The 20161-nt window shown below is 39.1% G+C and overlaps 1 protein-coding gene across 1 annotated transcript in view; it reads left to right on the forward strand.

Moving 5' to 3' along the window:
* Positions 1-20161, forward strand: part of MTHFD2L (methylenetetrahydrofolate dehydrogenase (NADP+ dependent) 2 like) — a 138136-nt gene that overhangs the window by 64549 nt on the left and 53426 nt on the right. Inside the window, exon 6 of the mRNA XM_077750332.1 lies at positions 1063-1155. Within this exon, the coding sequence (XP_077606458.1) occupies positions 1063-1155 (93 nt within the window). The remainder of the gene's footprint in view (positions 1-1062; positions 1156-20161) is intronic.

The following is a 20161-nucleotide window of genomic DNA, read 5'->3' on the forward strand; positions in this document are numbered from 1 at the left end:
TAGCATTTTGATGTGAACCCTGCACCTTCAAGCCATATATTTTTGCAGTCATTTTCAGAGATCGGCCGCTACTGGCCATCTTGTTATTTTCTGCATTTCTTTGCTGCCTTTCTTCCTCTGTGGTATATACTAAGTCCACTAGTTCTGAGTAACTCGCACATACTTTTTGGAATCTATGGAAGATATGTCTTTCTAGTTTTGCTAAAAATGAAGTTTATACAGTTTTTGTTGTTGTTAAATGTATAGCATTTGTAGGTTATCTAGGAGAAGAGACAAGATGCTATCTCACACAGCCATGTTCTGACCGGAAGTCCTTTTTTGACTACTCTCATCCCTGCCTTTCTTTCGCTTCTCTTCCTTGACTCACACTTTAAGCACTGGAAACCCTCAGGCTGGTAACCTCTCTTATTCATACATTAGCCATTAAAGCATGTATGAATATTTCCTGTTATACCTAAGACCTCCTCATTATTTCCTAAACACACAATTTCAAAGTTGGCCCATTTTTTCCTGTTCTTCTGATGGCCTGGAATGCCCTTTTCTTCTTTCTCTAATTACACAAGTATACCCTTGCTAACTTTGATACCTAAAAAAAGTATATTGCTTCTTTTAGGAAACCTTCCTTGATACCACCTCAAGAGGAGGCAGAATTAACCTCTCAGCTCTGCTCCCACAATGCATTGCCCCATTTGGGGTACACTTATTTTGCTATTTTCAGAACGTATATACTTTATTAACAAGCCAACGAGTATCCCCTGCATTTATATATTAACCTTTCAATACAGAACTTCAAATGCTGGGTTTCTAGGACCTTAGAACTCTGTTTTGATGGCCAGCACATACTCTCATTTGGTCTTATTTGATTTTCCACTGGTTAATTGAAGGGTATAATATTTTCGGCCATCTAGGTTTTCTGATCTAGCTTTTGTTCTTAAAGTGTTGTAATTGTTTCAAAACAATTTTCCTACTCTTAGGATATAACTGAGTCTCCTCTAGAATTGTAGCAGTCATTACTTTTGAAAAAGCTCAGTAACTATTAATGGAAGCTCTTCTCCATTCCAGGTGATGCAACCGTGACAATAGCTCACAGATACACTCCCAAAGAACAACTGAAGATCCATACTCAGCTGGCAGATGTTATCATAGTAGCTGCCGGTAAGTTGTTAGTGGCTGTTATTTGGCGGAATGTCATCAGTAGAGTAATTCCTGCCCTAATTGCTGCCATGGCTGTAAAAACGGCATCTTGGGAAAGTTCAGTATATGTGTGACTAACTTCCATCGACTGGATTCTGTCTCTCGGCAATTATTATATTGGTTCGTTGTGCCTACGTTAACATTTGTCGCTTCATTATGGAAAACCCAAATAGTCTTTGGAATGAAAAGATTAAGCACATGAACAAATGTGGAGATTGCCAGTTCTTTCCTAGACATGGTTGATTCTAAACATGAATGAGTTATGGGAAGACTGGTAGGAAATGCTCTTGAAAAGCAGGACTAGGTCATGTGGGACCCTGGTAAGGACTTTGATAAAAGCCAAGAAAGGCTGAGAGCAGGAGACTGACATGGCCTGGCTTATGTTTTTAAAAGAGTGCTTGCTCTATGTCAAAGGGTATGGATTTGAGAGGGGCAACAGTAGGAACAGAGAATAGTTATTGTATTTTCATTCATTGGATGTAGGATTTTTCCTAATTTTATATTCAAACATACAAAAATGATCCTACCCTTTACTTCTACCTTTATTCTAGCTACATACACATAGTACTTTTACACTGCAGAAAATTGTGACTCTTCTTGTTTATCCAAGGCTCGAATGAGAGCCTTTCTCATTTTATCAATGAGATGTTATTGGTATTTTCTAGACTTTACATCAGAATTTTTGAGTAGTTACGAACTATGAAGGCAGAGGAAAAGTTCTAGGAGAAACTTAGTTTGATGAAGAGGGTAATGATCATTTAAATTAGTTTCAACCAAATTTAGTTTACTTTCTTATTCTGATACAGACCCTTCTCTGGAACTCAGAATATACATGTGATGACTCCAAGTAGAGTAATTTGCCTCCGGATAGAGTAAAAATAGAAATATCCCCTTTTCCAGAGGCCCCCGATAAGCTGGCACAGCTAACTACATTTCCGGTTTTTCTGAGAATGACATTTGGGTGATATTAAATGCAAATTTTTGGACAGGGTTGAGAGGAATAAGACAGATACTTAGAGAAGCGATAAATCTTTTTCAGACCATAGATAACATTAAATGAAATACTGCTGCAGCAACTGATATATTCATAGAAGGCATATATCTCATTGACTTCTTTTTATAAACAGTTGGATTTACCTACAAGAATCAGAATTCGGTGAGTGAAGAGGAATTTGGTCCTCTTTGTTCATCCCAAACTTTAGACAGAGTGAAATTTACATAATTTTCACAAAGTGCTACTTGACTCTAATGTTAACTTATAAAGAATATTTTGCAATCTATCTTCCTTTATACTTATCAGTTATAATATTGAACGAATGTTTTCTTCTAGTGGGGCAAAAATCCCTCGGTGTGCATTCGTGCTTATGTTTTTCTTGTCATGAGCAATGGCAGATGGGTGATCCTCTTTCAAGAGCCGCTGGCGTTCTCTTATGAATAAAGCAAACTTTATGTCCTAGTCCTTATCGCCATCACTCTCATCATCCATCAGTGTCTCTTATAGACTCACTGTTTGCTCCTTTGTAAGGGCCTAAATCAGCACTGAGTACAAGGTGTTAAAAAATAAGATGGGAAAAGAAAAAGGCAAATGAAGGAAGGGAAAGGTAGGGATGGACCAAGCCCACATAAAACAAGATAGGAGCCAGGACGTACTGAGGCTCCTAGGTGTAGAGACAAACACTGAGGCTCTGTCTAGCAACCATTCCAGTCAAGGCATCCTGCTACCACCAGGGGGCACCCGTCAGGTGCCAGCTATTATAGACAGCCACACTGCATCCTCCATGGAGTTGAGCACACTCCGTCCTAGTCGTGGCTGGAGGACATTTTGGATGAAGGTAGTGTGAACGGGTCTTGTGCCCTGCCTCACATTCCAGCTCTAATGCCTGTAACGAGACACAGAGGTGTACTGAATGCTAGAAGACAGCCCTATAGATAACCCTGCAGTTGTCCTGAAGAAATAAATACTTGGATGATGGGAAGTTGGGGGAAAAAATTGACAGTTCATAAAGAATAACTAAAGATTGCTACATTTCCACGTCCTTATTAATCACCTGGTGAATTGAAGGATAAAATATGTAGATATCGGTACATGACAGTGAAATTCTAAAGAAAGCACGAATTAATATCAATAAGAAACTCCATACCACCAGAGAATAGGAATGAAATCTTACTAAAATGACCACATCTTGAATTATGTGTGGGAAATAAACATACAATTAGCAGTGGGTATTAAAGAAGGAGATAGTGATCTAATGGCAGAGGTAGCTGGAACAGGGAGGGCTGGATTGTTGTCATAACTAGAATGTCAGCATATATGGAAGCAGTCCCATCTAGAAGTCAGGAAGAGAAGGAGTGGTGCATGATGTATCAGAAAGATCGATAATGTCTTTCGACAATGTCTGAGGGATGACAGGAAAGAATGTAGTGAGTGATGAAATCTCAGAATGGGCTTGCAGAAGAAAAAAGCAAAAAAGGAAATCACTGTGTAAAGATCCGGAGGCATGAATAAAATTAGCTTATGTTAATATTAATCTCTCCCTCCAGCTTCCTAATTTCCTGTAGTCCTATCCTTATAAGTTTAAGGATGGTCATTTGCTTTTTGAACACCTCTCCGCACATTTGAGACTTAATTTCAAAGCTCAAATCTGAACATCAGATCCTGGCAAACTGTGCATTCTGAAATAAGAAGCTTCAGGTCCCTACTCAAAACTATGCTCCAAGTTCACAGAGAGAATTAATCTGTTTTTAGGGCACTTTAGTGTACCACATTTATGGCACTTAACACCTGTTTGTGGTTGTCTGTCACCTTCACTAGATTCTAGCAGGGATGGGACTGGTATTTTTTTTTTTAACTTGGTACATAAGTGCTTCAGACAATATCTGACACATAGTAGGTACCCAATGAGCGTGTGCTGTATTCATTTGGAAATTACAACCAGAGCAAGGACTTCTTCAAACAGATACAAATTTAGCTGATGAATTTTTAAGAATATAATTTTTTAAGGTAGAATGAATCATCTCTCTAGTTATCGGTCATGTCACATAGTAGTGGCATTATTTTGTAACTACTAAACGTTCCTAATTTGTCATTGTAAAGTCAATTGATAAAGTCATAACGGTGAAAGATTTGTTCATACAAGAGCAGTTTGTATCATTAAGTGGATGCTTGGATTGATTTGATTTGAAATATTAAGATTAAGAAATTCTGAGCAGGGTGAAGAAAGTAGAGACGGTCGTAGACATCTAAAATATAGTAAGACTATTAAGCAGTTGAATGGAAAAAAGTGGTTTAAGGGAAGGCCTCATTGGCTCTGTACAAGGCTAGTGATAAATAAGGGAAAGCCAGCCAGAACAGGGCACCGATGTTAAGAGTGTGTTAGAAAATCCTTTGACTCAGTTATATCTCACGCTTCCAGGAACTGGGGGAAACCCTATTCTATAAAAGTTCTAGGAATCTTCATTATTCAAGCAGCATAGGCAAGTTTTTTCCAGACATTGTCCAAAAGACCCTCCACCCATGTGAGTACACTGGAACTAGCTTCATTCAGAAGATGAGCTGCTGAGTCAATGCCACTTGCATATTAACCTCTGGATACAGAGTGTCATAGTTGGTGAAAGCTGGCGTTTTGTCCACTAAGCCATCCCCTCCAGCGTGATGAATGAACCTTCACAGTCGTAACTCTAGCGTCTCTATTGCAACACTTTTAATGATAGACACTGTAATATAAAACAGGATAAATAGGCAATTCAGTAGAGTAATTTGGAGTACTCATACTTACTTGTCATAAAATAAAGTTGACCAACCAACTTCTTTTCACGACTTTTCCCATCATATCATCAAGTTTTGGATACACTCCCATCAAACATCATCTTAGGTTCTCAATAGAGTTTTCCCTCTGGTGGATTTCTTCTTCCTGGGAGCAGGGTTAATAATTTTCAGGATGGTGGGACACTGAGACATTCCAAGGGGTGGGGCATGGAAACCATCTGTTCCACCATCCACAGCCCATGCAACTCGGGAGCAGAACTTGCTTCCTTACAGCCCTGGGTGCTTTCTGAGTGGATGCCAACACATTTCATGGTTTCACTAATGCTAGTGTTCCTTCCATATCTTGTTTGTTTGTTTGTTTAAATTTTAATGCTTTTTTTTGAGAGAGAGAGGGAGGGAGACATGAGCGAGGGAGGGGCACAGAGAGAGGGAGACACAGGATCTAAAACAGGCTCCAGGCTTTGAACTGTAGGCACAGAGCCCAACACGGGGATCAAACCCACAAACTGTGAGATGATGACCTGAGCCGAGGTCGGATGCTTAACAGACTGAGCCACCCAGGTGCCCCTGCTTGTTTATTTATTTATTTAATTTTACAGAGAGAGAGAGAGAGAGAGAGCTCAAGCAAGGGAGAAGGGCAGAAGGAGAGAGAGAGAGAGAGAGAGATTGAGAGAGAGAGAGTTTCAAGCAGGCTGTATACTCAGCTCAGTCCCACAACCACAAGATCATAACCTGAGCTGAAATCAAGAGTTGGACGCTCAACTGATTCAGCCACCTGGCCACTCCTCCATATCCTATTTATTATTCTCCATATTGCCCCTGTAGCCTCAGTTTCTCCACTTAGAAGTCCTTCCTGTCTTCCTAAATGTGTCATTTATCTTAATTTTGTCAATTCCTTTCAGTGGTATAGAGTAAGAATCCCAACTCTGCCACTTGCTAATTGTGTAACCTTGGTCAAGTCATCCCATGGCTTTGAGCCTCAGATCTTTGGTGTGAAGAGTAATAGTCTCTGACATAGTATTGTGAAGCCAGCCAATCCAGGGAAGGAATATGGCACAGCGCCTAGCATATTGCAATGCCCGATAAATGTCATATGCTAATATGTTGTATATTGGCTCTTCTTAGGCCGTTGCATAAGAATTTAAATAATTTAGAAATAATAAATCAGTTGACTTTCAAGCTACAACTTTGAAATAACTAGGGGAATATACTTTTGGTTGTTTTTGATACTAACATAGTATCAAAGTTGACTGGTCATCATAAATGTAAATAAATTAATAAATGAAGTGACTTACAGGTAAGAGACCAACTTCATAAAAGTTTTGTTTTTACTTAAGATTTATGGCTTCTTGGGATGACAGCAGCTTTTGCTCATAGCTGCGTATTCTGTTCTCCCTGGATGAGTCCCTCATTGCCTTTCTCTTTTGGAACAGTCTGACTTTTGGGAGATGTTTGGGAAGGAGAGACACTTAGCTGAAGGGGTTTATTCTCTCAGACCTTTTTCCACCCTCTCAATCTCTCTCTCCCATTCTAGCCCCCACAATCCATCCCCTGAGCCTTCCTGATCCACAATAAAGAAGCTTCCTCAGTGTATGAGTGAAGCTGCTTGACCATTGACCATTTTCCTAATGTCAGTAATAAATCCTTACCGTAAGAACCTAGCAAACAGGTACAATAAGCCAGTCAAAGTCAACCACAGTTAACAGTTTGATGACTGGCCTCCCACTATTTTATATTTACATGGAAATATAAATATTTACACACTTCTTTCACCCTGCCTGTACCATTTGCATTTCACACCTTCACACCATGTACCTGTTTCTTCATAAAATGCATTCTTCTAAAACATGATTTCTAGTGACTCCATAGTATTCTAGCTGACACGTTTAATTTATTTATTCAGTTCTTGATGGATGGACATTTAGATTATTCCCAGCTTTTTGCTATTCTGAACATTGCAGTAAACAGCTGTGAACACCTATGATTATTTGCACAAGGAACCTGTAATATTTATTATAATGGTCTTAAGTGCTTTATTTGCTAATGAATGGTTACTTGTCTTCTCAAAAAGAAAATTAATATTTAAAGCTTTGTGTATAACAAAAACTATATATGTATATGTAATACCAAGTGATATTTTATGCCTCCCATGTGTGTTGTTAAACAACCTTAACATGTACAAAAATAATAGACGTGTATTATTTGTAACCCCTTCTGTAGGCCTATAGGCCGTTACACGTCAGTACGCCACCAGGCTTTAGGCATGCACACAGGAGGATGGCAGGTTGTGGCGTAAGGGGAAGGAGTAAGAATAGGAAGCAGGCTGTGTGGTAGAGCATGGCTTTAAGGCCGGGAGGATCTGGGTTCAAATCCAGTGTAATCCAGTTCAAATTTAAAACCCACATTTAATTCTCTGGGCTTCATTGTAAACTATTGTAAACTCGAAGTAATAATATTAATGGCACAGGCTGCCATAAGAATTAAGTGCCCAGCTCATAACTGGTGCTAAAGAAATGTAGTTTTCCTTCCCTTCAGTCCGACATTGTGTTGTGACCCTCTGACTAAAATTACAATATGCTTTAAATGAAAATTTGTCATGCACCAAAAGGATTAAGTTGCCATCACTTTGATACGTAGACTGTAAAATGTGCACATGAACTTGTACATTTTTCCTTGACCTGTGTTATCCTCAGAGAAGCAAAAATATCCCTTCCCCAAAAATGAGCATCTAAGAAGCATCCCAAGGCTTTATTTCTTTTTCTTTGTTTGCCTGGGATCCTTATATTTCTTTTCCCCGGCTGTGACTGAATGGACTTGTAAAAAAGGGATTTTAATCTTTTCATCACGAAGTGTTTTTAGTTGATATCAATATGTGGGAAGCAGAGATCTATCTTTCTTTGAAGGTTCTTTGTTTTACACATTTGTCTACTTCCTGATTTTCTTGAGCAAAACAAGTGTTCACCAGCAATATCTAAGGGCACTTCAATAAAGAGCGATTAGAGATCTATCTTTAGAGATCTATTTTTATTATGGAGAAAGAGAGATTTTCTTTGCAATATATTTTGAATTGTTAAATGATAAGGTCATCTATAGCTAATTTTACTTGGTTGCATATGTGTGGATCACAGGGAAGAAGATTCAAGATAATGTCTCTAGCCATTGGCATTATCTCTGTTAATGTTTTCAGGGCCAGGTCTTTAAAAATGTTACATCATAAGGTATTAAAAATGAACATTAAAAAATGCACATCAAAGTGAGCAAAAGAACAATATTAATGCCTATACAACTATCAACCAGATTTGTCAAATCTGAATATCATTAGAGATGTTTTTTAATTTCTACATGCTGTACATTTCGGCAACTTGTTTTGTTCTGATTAATGTTATGTTTTAGAGATTTATTTATGCAGATACAGGTGGGACTGTCTGTATGATACTCAGTTGACTGAGTATCCATTTTCTGTTGATAGATACGCATGTTATTTCTAATTTACTGCTATTACAAACAGTGCTGTGTGGTGTAAGTCTGGTACATCAACACACATTAATTTTGCCTCTGCTTATATCAGGCCCTACATCAGGTGCCGGAAAACAAAGATACATAAAATATAATTCCAGCTCTTGAGAAGTTTGGAGTCTAACAGGAAAAGATGTACAAACAAATTAGCATTAAACAGTTCACTAATACAGTATTAGAGAGGTGTGTGTGTGTGTGTGTGTCTATCTATCCATCATCTAGAAAAAGGGAAACATAGAAGGAAGAGAGAGAAAAACAGAGACCAAGAGAGACAGAGACTGAGACAGAAAGATAGAGAGACAGAGACCAAGAAGGATGGAGACACACAGAGAAGGAAAGTCAGAGACAGAGATATAGAGGAAGAGACCAAGACTGAGATCAAGACCAAGAACGACAGAGAGAGAGCACCACTGAGGAGAAAATGAGACCTGCTTCACTGATTCTGAAGAGGAACGGGTCGAGCTGGGTCCCACCCACAGCATGAATAGGAAGTCACTGGGCAGAATCCAAAGGAAGGGGACTTCTGGAAGCATAGAGTTGAAAAACACTATGCACATATCAAAGAAAATATTACATGCCTGTCAGAATGATAGATGCCTGTCTGTGAGCAGTTAATAATGAAACTGAATATTTAGGAAAGACCAGACAGCAGAATAAATGAAGGGATTTGGATTTTATTCTGTGCACCGGGGACAACTTTTAAATAGTTGTAGGCATTGGAGTAACGTGATCATATTTAAATTTTAGAATAGTTACTCTGGTAACCTCTGGGCAGGGATGAGGCTGGAAGTTGCCCTGATGTGGCTGTACACTAATACGGGAGTAGTTGAAAGTGAGACAGAAAAACAGAAGGTAGATGAGAAAGTCTTTCTGGCTTTGCATCCTGGGTGTATGGTGTGACCATTGACAAGGAAGTGCACACAGAGAGGGAGCAGGTTTGGGAGGAGTCAAAGATGGGTGGGTACAAGTTTTGAAATGTAGCAAGATAATAAAAGAGGAGAAGGAGAATAGAAATACGGAGGACCTAGATGAGATGCGTGATGAGTACAGAATAGTGAGAATTACAGGGACGACATGAAAGTGACAGCATTGAGGGAACAGCATTGAACCTCCATTAACCAGGACCGTGAATTATTTATCTTTGTATTTTTTGTACCTAGTGAAGAGAGCCTTGCACTGGGGACTAGAAAACTCACTGTGGAATGAATAAGCTTTCTTCTTTAGAATTCAGGTGCTTGGGCTTTTTTTCCTAGAAGTCGAGGTGAGCCTTCATAGAAGCAGATGATCTCTTTCAGGTCCATTCAGCCTTAGATTCCCCTTAATACCTTGTTTGGGGCTGTTCCACTTCATGAAGGCTTAATAGGGCATTACATCAACACCCTTGACTCAGACCTTGCACCTGCAAAATTCAAAGGTAAGGCAGGGAGGAGGCAGAGAAAGAACTGAGAAATGATGACTGTCTTCAGTGAAAGAACAAGAAAATATTATAGCTTTCCCTTGTAGTGTGGGTAAGAACATGAGCCCTTCTTTGGTGAAGTCATCATTCCTGTGGTAGATTCCGAGTGTGTGGTATTGTGGGATGTCTCCTCCAAACGTGTGTTGACTGGCAAAAAGTGAAATGATTTCACTAGACCCACAGTCAGTCATTAGTCGTTGTGGCTTTGCAATAACATCCATTCGTCTCATCCAGGAAAACTGAAAATAGGAAAAAAATTCAGGGATCAAAACGTCACATATCAATGCTTGCGTAATAATCCACACAGAGGTGGCATTTGAAATGGGCTGTGGAGGATCTGACTGTGTGCCTGGCTGCCTGCTTTAGGTGTGGCTTGGGCTCTGAAGGGGAGCAATGAGAAGTAAGGAAGCACTCTGTTGGCATAGATCACCTCGGGCACCTTTCTATGAAAGTCCTTTCTTTTTACCCATTTATATAGTCAGAGAAAAGTTTCTGGCTCTGGAACTTCATCTCACACCTAAGTGCATTTACCCCAAATTTATTTCTGATTTGGCTAATTAATAATTGCTTGTTTTAGAATGACTTACCTTTGTTACAAAACCTGAGGATTAATGAGTACTGTGCATGAATTTGGGGTTTATGACTGGGGTTGGAACAAATTCAAATAAGTCATAGTTCTTCTCTGAGTGTGCAGATTGCAGAAAATTCACTCTTAATATCCTACAAATGTGCACCCATTAAATCAAGATAGTCATCAATATCAGGGATCAGATACTACACTGCAAAAAAAGGCAGGTGCATTTCAATAATACTTCTACTGAGTTTCTATTGTGTTACATAATTCACACTTTCACTTATTTTTAAAATAACCACTATGATTCCTTGTCTCTGTAACACACACACACACACACAAAACACATAGACACACACACAACAAAGGTTACATATAATATACATTCTTCCCAGGATAGTTGGTGAGGATATTTGTGGTGAAATAATGTGGTATACCATGTCCGAATGAATGAGAATTGCTTCTTGCATACTATGAGTACCGTGAGTTGTTTTAGGTCACTAAGATATCACCCCAAATTTACTTTATTTGAATAAAAAACTATTTGAAGGCATTTCCCCCTCTGTTATAAATTTTCTGACTTTTTAGTGGCAGCTCTGCAATACTGAATGGCTTGGAAAGAACTCAGAAAATGGCACTAGTTTACCATGGGCACCAGACAGTAAACTGGGGTAAATTTCTTAAGATACAAATAAATAGATTTAGAAATTTGTTATGGAGAGAAGCTTGTGAATGGACTTTATTTCAGTTCCCAAAATACTGTATGTAGGAATTTATCCTAAAGAGAATTGTAAGGAGTCTTACCAAGATGGTATTCAAAGATCTCCATCACACATTCATCTCTGATTACCAAAAGTTGGGAACAGCATAAGCATCCAACAACATGGGGATCTGTACTCTGAATGACGGTGTGGTTATAAAAGGGAATTCTTATGGCCAATTGTATTTGAAAATAATATTAGATTGCATCTATGATAAAAAATCCCAATAGGAACACACACACACACACACACACACACACACACACACACACTGACAAGCAGAAAAACAAAGAGGGAAGAAAAAATACAATTTGAATGGCGTTGTTACTTCTGGCTAATGGGTAATAAGTGATAGATAAATGTAGATTCCTTTTTCATCTTTCTCTGAATTCTCCACATAAATTCTCCTCAAGACACATTGATTTTATAATTAGGAAAGGCAATAAAAAATATTGAGATGATTCATTTCTGTTCCTGGCAAGATTCTACTGGCCGTCCATTGTGTTCTGAGGCTACTGACCTTTTACTGTGGAAGAATGTGGGAGCGGTTTGCGAAAGTGAAATGGCACATCTCCTACAGAGTGCCATGTATGCTCATTAAGTGGCTTTTCACGGAAGAAAAGAAGAAATGAGAAGAGATGTGACTGGATGAACGGTCTGTGGTGTAAATTATATCTCAATAAAGCTTATTAAAAAAGAAAGAAATGGGAAATGGAAAGACCTGGGGATGCTAAAACTGAGGGTGATTGTGGCTTTTAAATTCCTTTTCAAATATATAGTAGAAAGAGGTCATCTAATTTTCAATTAGCAGCAGGAGGACAGAGTGGGGCAAGAACATGAGGAAAAGAGATAGGAACGGAAACGCTCTCCCTGCCCGCATAGTAGTTCTGACCTCTGCCTCTGCCCTTCTGTTTTGAACATTCCCTGCTGCTGAAGTTCTTGCCTCACGTCCCCGGGGCTACTCACATATCATCAATACCTCCTTCTGCCATTGTCAGCCGAGGGCAGATCCAGATTTTTAACGGTAGCAAGCTTTGCAATAAATATGAGCACATTTATTCACATTTTTTGCTCTTATATAAATATTTTATTATTTTAAAAAATGTTTATTTTTTTATTTTGAGAGAGAGACTGTGTGTGTGCGCACACAAGTCAGGGAGGGGCAGAGAGATAGGGAGAGAATCCCAGGCAGGCTCCACGCTCAACACAGAGTCCGAAACGGGCCTTGATCTCACCACCGTGATGTCACGATCTGAGCTGAAATCAAGAGTCAGACGCTTAACTGACCAAACCACCCAGGCACCCCATTGCCCTTATGTAAATATTTTAAACATTAGGAAAACCTATTTAAGTTTTCAAATGATCAGATTTATCTCCAGCACTGGCTAGTTTTTGATGTTTCTTATAACACATGTACAAGGATATTAACAGATTTTTTCTATAACATTAAATAATTAGTACATTCTCATATTTCTGCGTATTATGAGATTTTTTTAATGTTTATTTATTTTTGAGAGAAGGAGAAAGTGCATGAGAGCAGGGGAGGATCAGAAAGAGAGGGAGACAGAGGATCTGAAGCAGGCTCAGTGCTGATAGCAGAGAGCCCAATGTGGGGCTCAAACTCATGAATCATGAGATCATGAACTGAGGTGGAGTCTGTCACCTCACTGACTGAGCCACTCAAGCATGCCCAAGATTATTTTTTAAAGTGATTATCAAAGAAATTTAAAATAATCTTTGAATAGAGAGTTTTTAGGATAGGCATTTCATCCTTTTATGTAAATATCAGTGTCTATATTTTTATTTTATTTCATTTTTTTAAGATTTTAGTTTTAAATAAACTTGACACCCAACAAGGGCCTCAGACTTACAACCCCAAGGTCACAGGTCACATACTCCACTGACTGAGCCAGCCAGGCACCCCAGTGTTCATAATATTTATTTTGATATTAATAATGACAAATATTTATTAAGCATTTCTGAAACAATATATTATTTGAATCTCACAACATCCCTAGGAAATCAGTAAGGTTACTATCCTTATATAATGGATGCAAAAAGTCAAGGCTTCAAGTGAACTGATTTGCCCATGGTCATGTGATCCAAGCCCACAAACCACATCTTACTCTAGACCCTCCAGTCTTGAGTCTTCATTCTGCTTTTGGCTGTTCCTGCCATGATTTGGGGAAGTGAGATATGCTTTTATCTTCCTTGATTATTTGCTTTATCTTATCTGCCAGTGTTACAGTCATCGCAAGAGCAGGCATCGAGGATGCAGAGCTGCTTCTCAAGACTTTATCGTTATGTTGGTCACACACCGCACTTTCTTAGTAACACTTTCTGATGGAACCAAAGGGATGAATTTAAGGAAGACAAAAAACTAGCATGAGTTTGAATTTGCAAAGCCTGCAGAGTTGTGACTACAATTCTATAAGTCTCTGGAGTAAATGACATTTCACGTTCATGGATTCAGATAGCAAAAAAACCTTGGCATTTCCCTCAGCTGAGTAGAGTATTACTACATCTTTTTTCCAATTCTGCTTTTATGAAACACAGCCTGGCCACACTTGTCCCTTTCATGTATGGCCGTGATGAAGAACATACTCTCAAAGAGTGATACTGACAATCTGCAGGAATTAATAACCTGTTAAAAAAGGGCAAAATTATCCCCTCATCTTCATTTTTTTTTTTTGCCAAAGACCTATATTTGTTTCTAGTGAAATGTGTTTCCATTAGAAAAACTTAAGTTCCTGATACATTTTTTGTATGACTCTGATAGCCAAGGAATTAATTTATCAAAACAAGATTTTTTGCCTCTTATTTATTTTTCCATAGTCATTACATAGTTCCCTTTTTTCTTCAAATTTTTATTTAAATTATAGTCCATTAACATACAGAGCAGTATTGGTTTCAGGAGTAGAATTCAGTGATTCATCACTTACATATAATACCCAATGCTCATCTTTTCTTATCATCAACTGTACCTCATTAGGGATTCTGGCCTATAAACTCGAGAAGGAAACTAGTTGGTATATTGCTAATCCTAGAATAATTATGTAAAGAAACTCCCAACCCTTGAAGAGGAGAAAAAAAATGATTGACTAATTATGACATTGGTTTTCTAGAATTCGCTGGAGATTATAGTCCCAAAACAATAGTGGCTAAAACAGGTAAAATCGGGCAATTTTACTTCATTTATATGTGATCCTTTCAGCCAAATTTGATTTTTATCCAACCGTAATAACTAGAGATATTCACAAACTAAACTGAGTTGCTAAAATTGCCAAAAGGAGATTAGTAATGACATTTATTTGTGAAAGTTAATTATACCTTGATTTGTTTGGGGAAAAAAATAAGAGGTTTGAAGCGACTCATAAAAAAAGACAGACATTTTAGTGACATAGAAAGAAGGTCACTTACAGTAATTTATTGTCAGTAAAGCTGTGTATAACACAAGATTCATACTGCATTTGAGATTTTCATTAGAAAACTAAGAAGCCAAAGGCGATTGTCATTCATCGAATGCTACCGTATGCCAAGCATCATGCTCTGTGTTTTCCCCTACTTAATTTTACTTTTACGGAAAACCAAGGCCAAGGGGCAGGAAGTGTTATTGTGCTTGTTTTTGTAAATGTGGAATATAATCTTACTGTTAGTGTAAGATCACACAATTTATCGTTGTCAAGGTGGAAATCTGTTTGCCTCTGGAGTCTAAGTTCTTTCCATTGAGTCAGATTGCATGCTTGTGCAACCCAATGGCAAAGCTGACTACTTACAGGGTAACTACTCGTTCCCAATGTCGCATTGTCAATATCATTCTGTTTTCCCACACGAAGAATTACTGAGTCCTGTTATGCCGCATGGCATGGAGTAGCTGGCATACATCCACATTTCCCCCTGGGATCTGGGATTTGGAACTCCTGGAATGTCTACTCACTTCTCACTTCCCTCCTGCTGTCCTTTCTACGGCAGCCATGTGAGACACTCCCAAGACCCACAGAGACACTTAGACCATCTCACGTTCTTGTTCCTTCTCTATAGCCCTGGAGTGCCAGCCCCGCCAATTAAATGATGAGGCACAAATGAGGAGACACTTGTCAGTGTTTACTGTCCTATTGGAGGCTCTTTCCCCCTGACTACTGAGAGAAAAGAAATTTATCCCATAAAGAATACGTCAAGGGGCGCCTGCGTGACTCAGTCAGTTAAGCATCTACCTCTTGGTTTCGGCTTAGGCCATGATCTCACGGTTCGTGAGTTTGAGCCCCTGTCAACTCTGCGTTGACAGTGCAGAGCCTGCTTGGAATTCTGTGTCCCTCTCTTTCTCTCTCTCTCCCATGCTAGCTCTCTACCTCTCTCTCTCAAAAAATAAACAAATGAACATTTAAAAAAAATACTTCAACTTCTGAGGATTTATCTATTATCTGAAGATGTCCAATATGTGATTGCCAGATATATTCAGTTGCCTTCTCCTGTTAACTCCTCTTCACTGAGTGCAAGGATATAGGACAGAAGCCTTGATAATCCACCTCTTTTCCTGTGGGACTCTTTCCGTTTTGTCTTTCTCCCAATTAGATTAAAGTGCCACCTTCAAGGATGACACATCAAGCTGGTGTAAAGCTATACTCTACTTCCCTCCCGTTATCAACCCAATACATTTATTGAGCACCTGCTAGTGCCAGGAAATGTTTAGTGCTGGTTCCACAATGAAGCTTACTTAGTTTCTTTTTTCTTTTCTTTTCTTTTCTTTTCTTTTTTTTTTATTTTTTTTATTTTTTTGAAGCTTACTTAGTTTCTACCCTCATGGAGCATATAGTTTAAATATATATTAATCAAGTGACAACATGCAGATGTAATAGCAAAATTTGAAAATTGGCGAGGAAGTGCAGGGCCACAGATGCATATGGAGAGAGCGACTTGACCTACTCTCAGGATAACTGCAGCCCCAGAAGACCTCCCTGTTTGGCTGGCATATGCTTTTCAGAGCAGGGGAGGGGCAGAGAGAGAGGGTGGACAGAGGATCTGAAGTTGGCTCTATGCTGACAGCACAGAACCCAATGTGGGGCTCGAACTCACGAACCCAGAGATCACGACCTGAGCCGAAGTTGGATGCCCAACCCACTGAGCCACATAGGCGTCCTATCTGGTATATTTTTATTACAGTGTGTTTCAGTTTTACAAGTGCGTTCCACACAGTGCATTTGAGTCCCCTGAAGACAGGGGCTCTGTCAGTGACCCTCGAACTTGCGGTTGTCAGCCTAACACCTTCTCCTGCTCCTGGGAGACTGCCTGAGGAGGGGCTGTTATGGCAGGACAAGAACTGTCCCATGAAGTCTTGAAGCTTTCTCAAACCCACTTTTATGGATTTTGTTCATTCTTTGAAATGAGCATTGGCCTTTTTTTGGTATTTAGTGTCATCTTGTTTGTTTTCAGTGAACTTTTTAAAAAATCAAAAACCTATTCCTGCGATTTCCCTGCCTTCATCTCAGACCTCTTCAGAGTATCACACTCTGCATATTTTTAGTCTTTCTGAATGAATATGAGCATGTTGCCCATATTTTTTGGTCCTTACATCGTAAAGCATGAAATAAACAACTAGCAATTCTCCCAAAACAAAGCTGTAGGCAAGGTAACAGAGGCACCCATTAAATCCCTACGAGAACAGAGAGCTTTATTCATTTTTTCAAAGTGCCCCTTCTTTCCTGACTTTGGCCTACACACCAAGCTCCTCTATGGTGGTGGGCTCTATGAGGCTTGGCCTTAATCATTGTTTAATAATTTTGTTTTTATGCTTTGTGGAGGACAGAAGTTAGAAATGACACCATTCAGTTTGTTGATAGGCGTGACAGAACAATCCTCTTGTTACTATTTGTTTCAGCTGTTGTTACGTAATTATATGATTAAGGCCACTCCTTATTTGACCCGGGGGGTGGGGTCTCGAGCTAAGGGCGAGAGCCTTAGTTCTGTTTGTCAACACGGTCTTTCCAATCTGTTGGGAAGTGGTATCATCTTTAGATCAGAAAGATGGATGGGGTGAAAAAGTCCGTGCTTTCTGGTAGAGGTAGATCCTTCTACGGAAAGCTTTGAAGGAAATGAGTCATCGGTCTGCTTTGGTTAGTGGGAAGGGAGATATCAAAGCAAAGACTGATGGTGGGTACAAAAGGCACCCAGTGGAGTTATGGTAGACATTTACTAGCAATTTGGGGTAAGCCAGTTTGATTGAAATCAAAATGTTGCAAAAACAGTGTTTCTGTTGTAAGCTTGACAGCTTCCCAATAGTAACGTTTTGTTTTTCTCATGAGATCCAATGGTGATATTAACAGATATATTTTTATTGTATAGTGATAGGTGATGACATTTGGGAGATCTGCATAACTCCATGAAGTAACGTTTTCCAAGTAAGCAATGGATGATGTCACTAAATCCATTCAAATGCAAGATAGACCAATAATGGACTTTAATATTACAGTAATGAAAAGCTCATTGAAATGGTTTCAATTCCACATTGAAACTAATCTTTGAGACATTATTCCTTGTCATATTTTGCTATACATTCAAAGAAAGACAACCAAAATCTTCTTCACTATCACAACAGTTCTCCCTTTTCCAACTATGTATGTGTGCGGTCCCAAATACAGAAGCAAATTTGAGAATCCAACCATCTTCTACTAAGCTAGACATTAAGACTTTATCAAAATTGTAAAACAGTGCCTCTCTTCTCACTAATTTTTTTTTTGGTTTGGGGATATATAGTTATTTTAAATAAATTTTATTACTTATTTTAACATGTAATAGGTTTATTATTTTTTCTGAAGAATTAAAGAGATGTTTAAATAGTCTCTCAGTTTTAATTGCTTATGTGGTAAAATCAGCGGATATAAGTTGCATAAGCAAAACTCTTTGGGATCTTCAATAATTTTTAAGAATGCAAAGTAGTCTTGAAACCAAAAAGCTTCTCAAACCACTAATTTGCAGAGTAACACCCTTTTCATCCATGTCTCTATTCAAATGGCATGTGTTTAGAGAGATCTATCAAAGTATAGCAACCTGTATGTTTTGTTTCTGGCTCTTATCATTAGCAGAGATTGTATTATGTAACTGTTTACTTATTAGCTATTTTCTCTATGAAAAGGTAAGTTCTATTAGGGAAGAGAATTTTGTCTATCTTTTCCATTACCTTATCTCCTACTATAGGACCTGGCACACTGTGGCTATTCAGCAAGTATCTGCTGAAATAATGAAAATATTTCCTATGTGGATATTTTCCCTTTAGTACTAAAGCTTTAGAGATGCCATGTGTAATTCTTTTTAATTATGCCTCACACTTTTGCTATACCTCACGTAGCCAGTTAGTTTTTGCCCAGTGTTCTCTTCTGGTCTAACGCCCTCATCCCCTCTTCCCATAACACATTCATATGGGTATGAGATTCCATATTTCTTGCCAGGAACAGCTGTCACCATGGCCAGACATGTTCTCTTAACTACACATCCCATCCTAGCTATGCTGGAGCCCTCAAGGTAGAAGTACATGATGTTCTATTGCAAAATGGAAAAGAATGCCTCTTCACAGTATTCTTTCTGAGAGGGCACAAAACCTACCATACAATTTTTTAAATTTTTAAAAAAATTTTATTTAATTTTTGAGAGAGAAAGACAGAGTGTGAGCAGGAGAGGGGCAGAGAGAGAGAGAGGGAGACACAGAATCCGAAACAGGTTCCAGGCTCTGAGCTGTCAGCCTAGAGCCTGATGTAGGGCTCGAGCTCAGAAACCGCGAGATCATGACCTGAGCTGAAACCGGATGCTTAACTGAGCCACCCAGACGCCCCTACTATATATTTTTTAACAAAAAAGTCCTTGCCCTGGTTTCTTTGTGGTTTCTCCCACTCCAATGGCCCTGAATGGACTCCATGGGAGAGTGTAGAGCCCAATCTGAATTATGAACACTAAGATCTACTTAAACTCATCTCCGCCCTAACAATAAATATTATGTTGGCATAAGCCCATTATGTACACCTGACTCCTTTCTTTAGGATCTCAACCTTGGCTACATATTGAATCAACTGAGGAACTTCAAAATGCTGAGGCCTATGCCACACCCACAGAAATTCTGACTGCAGCTTCATCAGTGAGAGTATTTAAAGCTCCCCAGATGATTCTAACGTGCAGTGGGTTGCCCCTCAGAGGCTCCTCAGTCCTCCCCACAGGGACTTTGTCATGCCCATCCCTCCGGATCATTGGATATACACCCATTCATAGTTTGTTTTTGTTTTTTTTCCCCCAAGAATTGAATGTCACATAAAAGAGCTATTTCTGGTAATTTCAGTGGAAAACAAGTCTCTTGCAAATTCAGGATATACCTGAACTGGAATGTGATCAATTGAATGAGAATCAGCTTTTCTCTCCTCCTAAATGCATAGTGGGAAGTAAAATATCTTCTCTATTATTTGGTGCTTGTATTCAGACTGAAGCTTCATCTCCAGTCACTGCCTTCAATACACATCCTGGACTAACAATCTCAAACTCCATTTAGTTTCCTTAAATCTATGAAGTTCATTGGAAGTACATATTTGTTTGTAGAGTCGGGTTTAAAATAGCTTTTCTCACCCTTTTGCCTTACATACTTCAAAGCATCTCAGAACCATCATAGTCCACTGGAAAATAAGCCTTCACTGGGGCGCCTGGGTGGCTCAGTCGGTTGGGCATCCAACTTTGGCTCAGGTCATGACCTCACGGTTTGTAGGTTTGAGCCCCGCGTCGGGCGCTGTGCTGACAGCTAAGCTCAGAGCCTGGAGCCTGCTTCAGATTCTGTGTCTCCCTCTCTCTGACCCTCCCCCGCTCATGCTGTCTCTCTCTTTCTCTCAGAAATAAATGAAAACATTTAAAAGAAAAAAAAGAAGAAA

The sequence above is a fragment of the Crocuta crocuta genome, unplaced genomic scaffold (genome assembly GCF_008692635.1).
Source record: "Crocuta crocuta isolate KB4526 unplaced genomic scaffold, BGI_CrCroc_1.0 scaffold1, whole genome shotgun sequence".
Taxonomy (NCBI): Eukaryota; Metazoa; Chordata; class Mammalia; order Carnivora; family Hyaenidae; genus Crocuta; species Crocuta crocuta.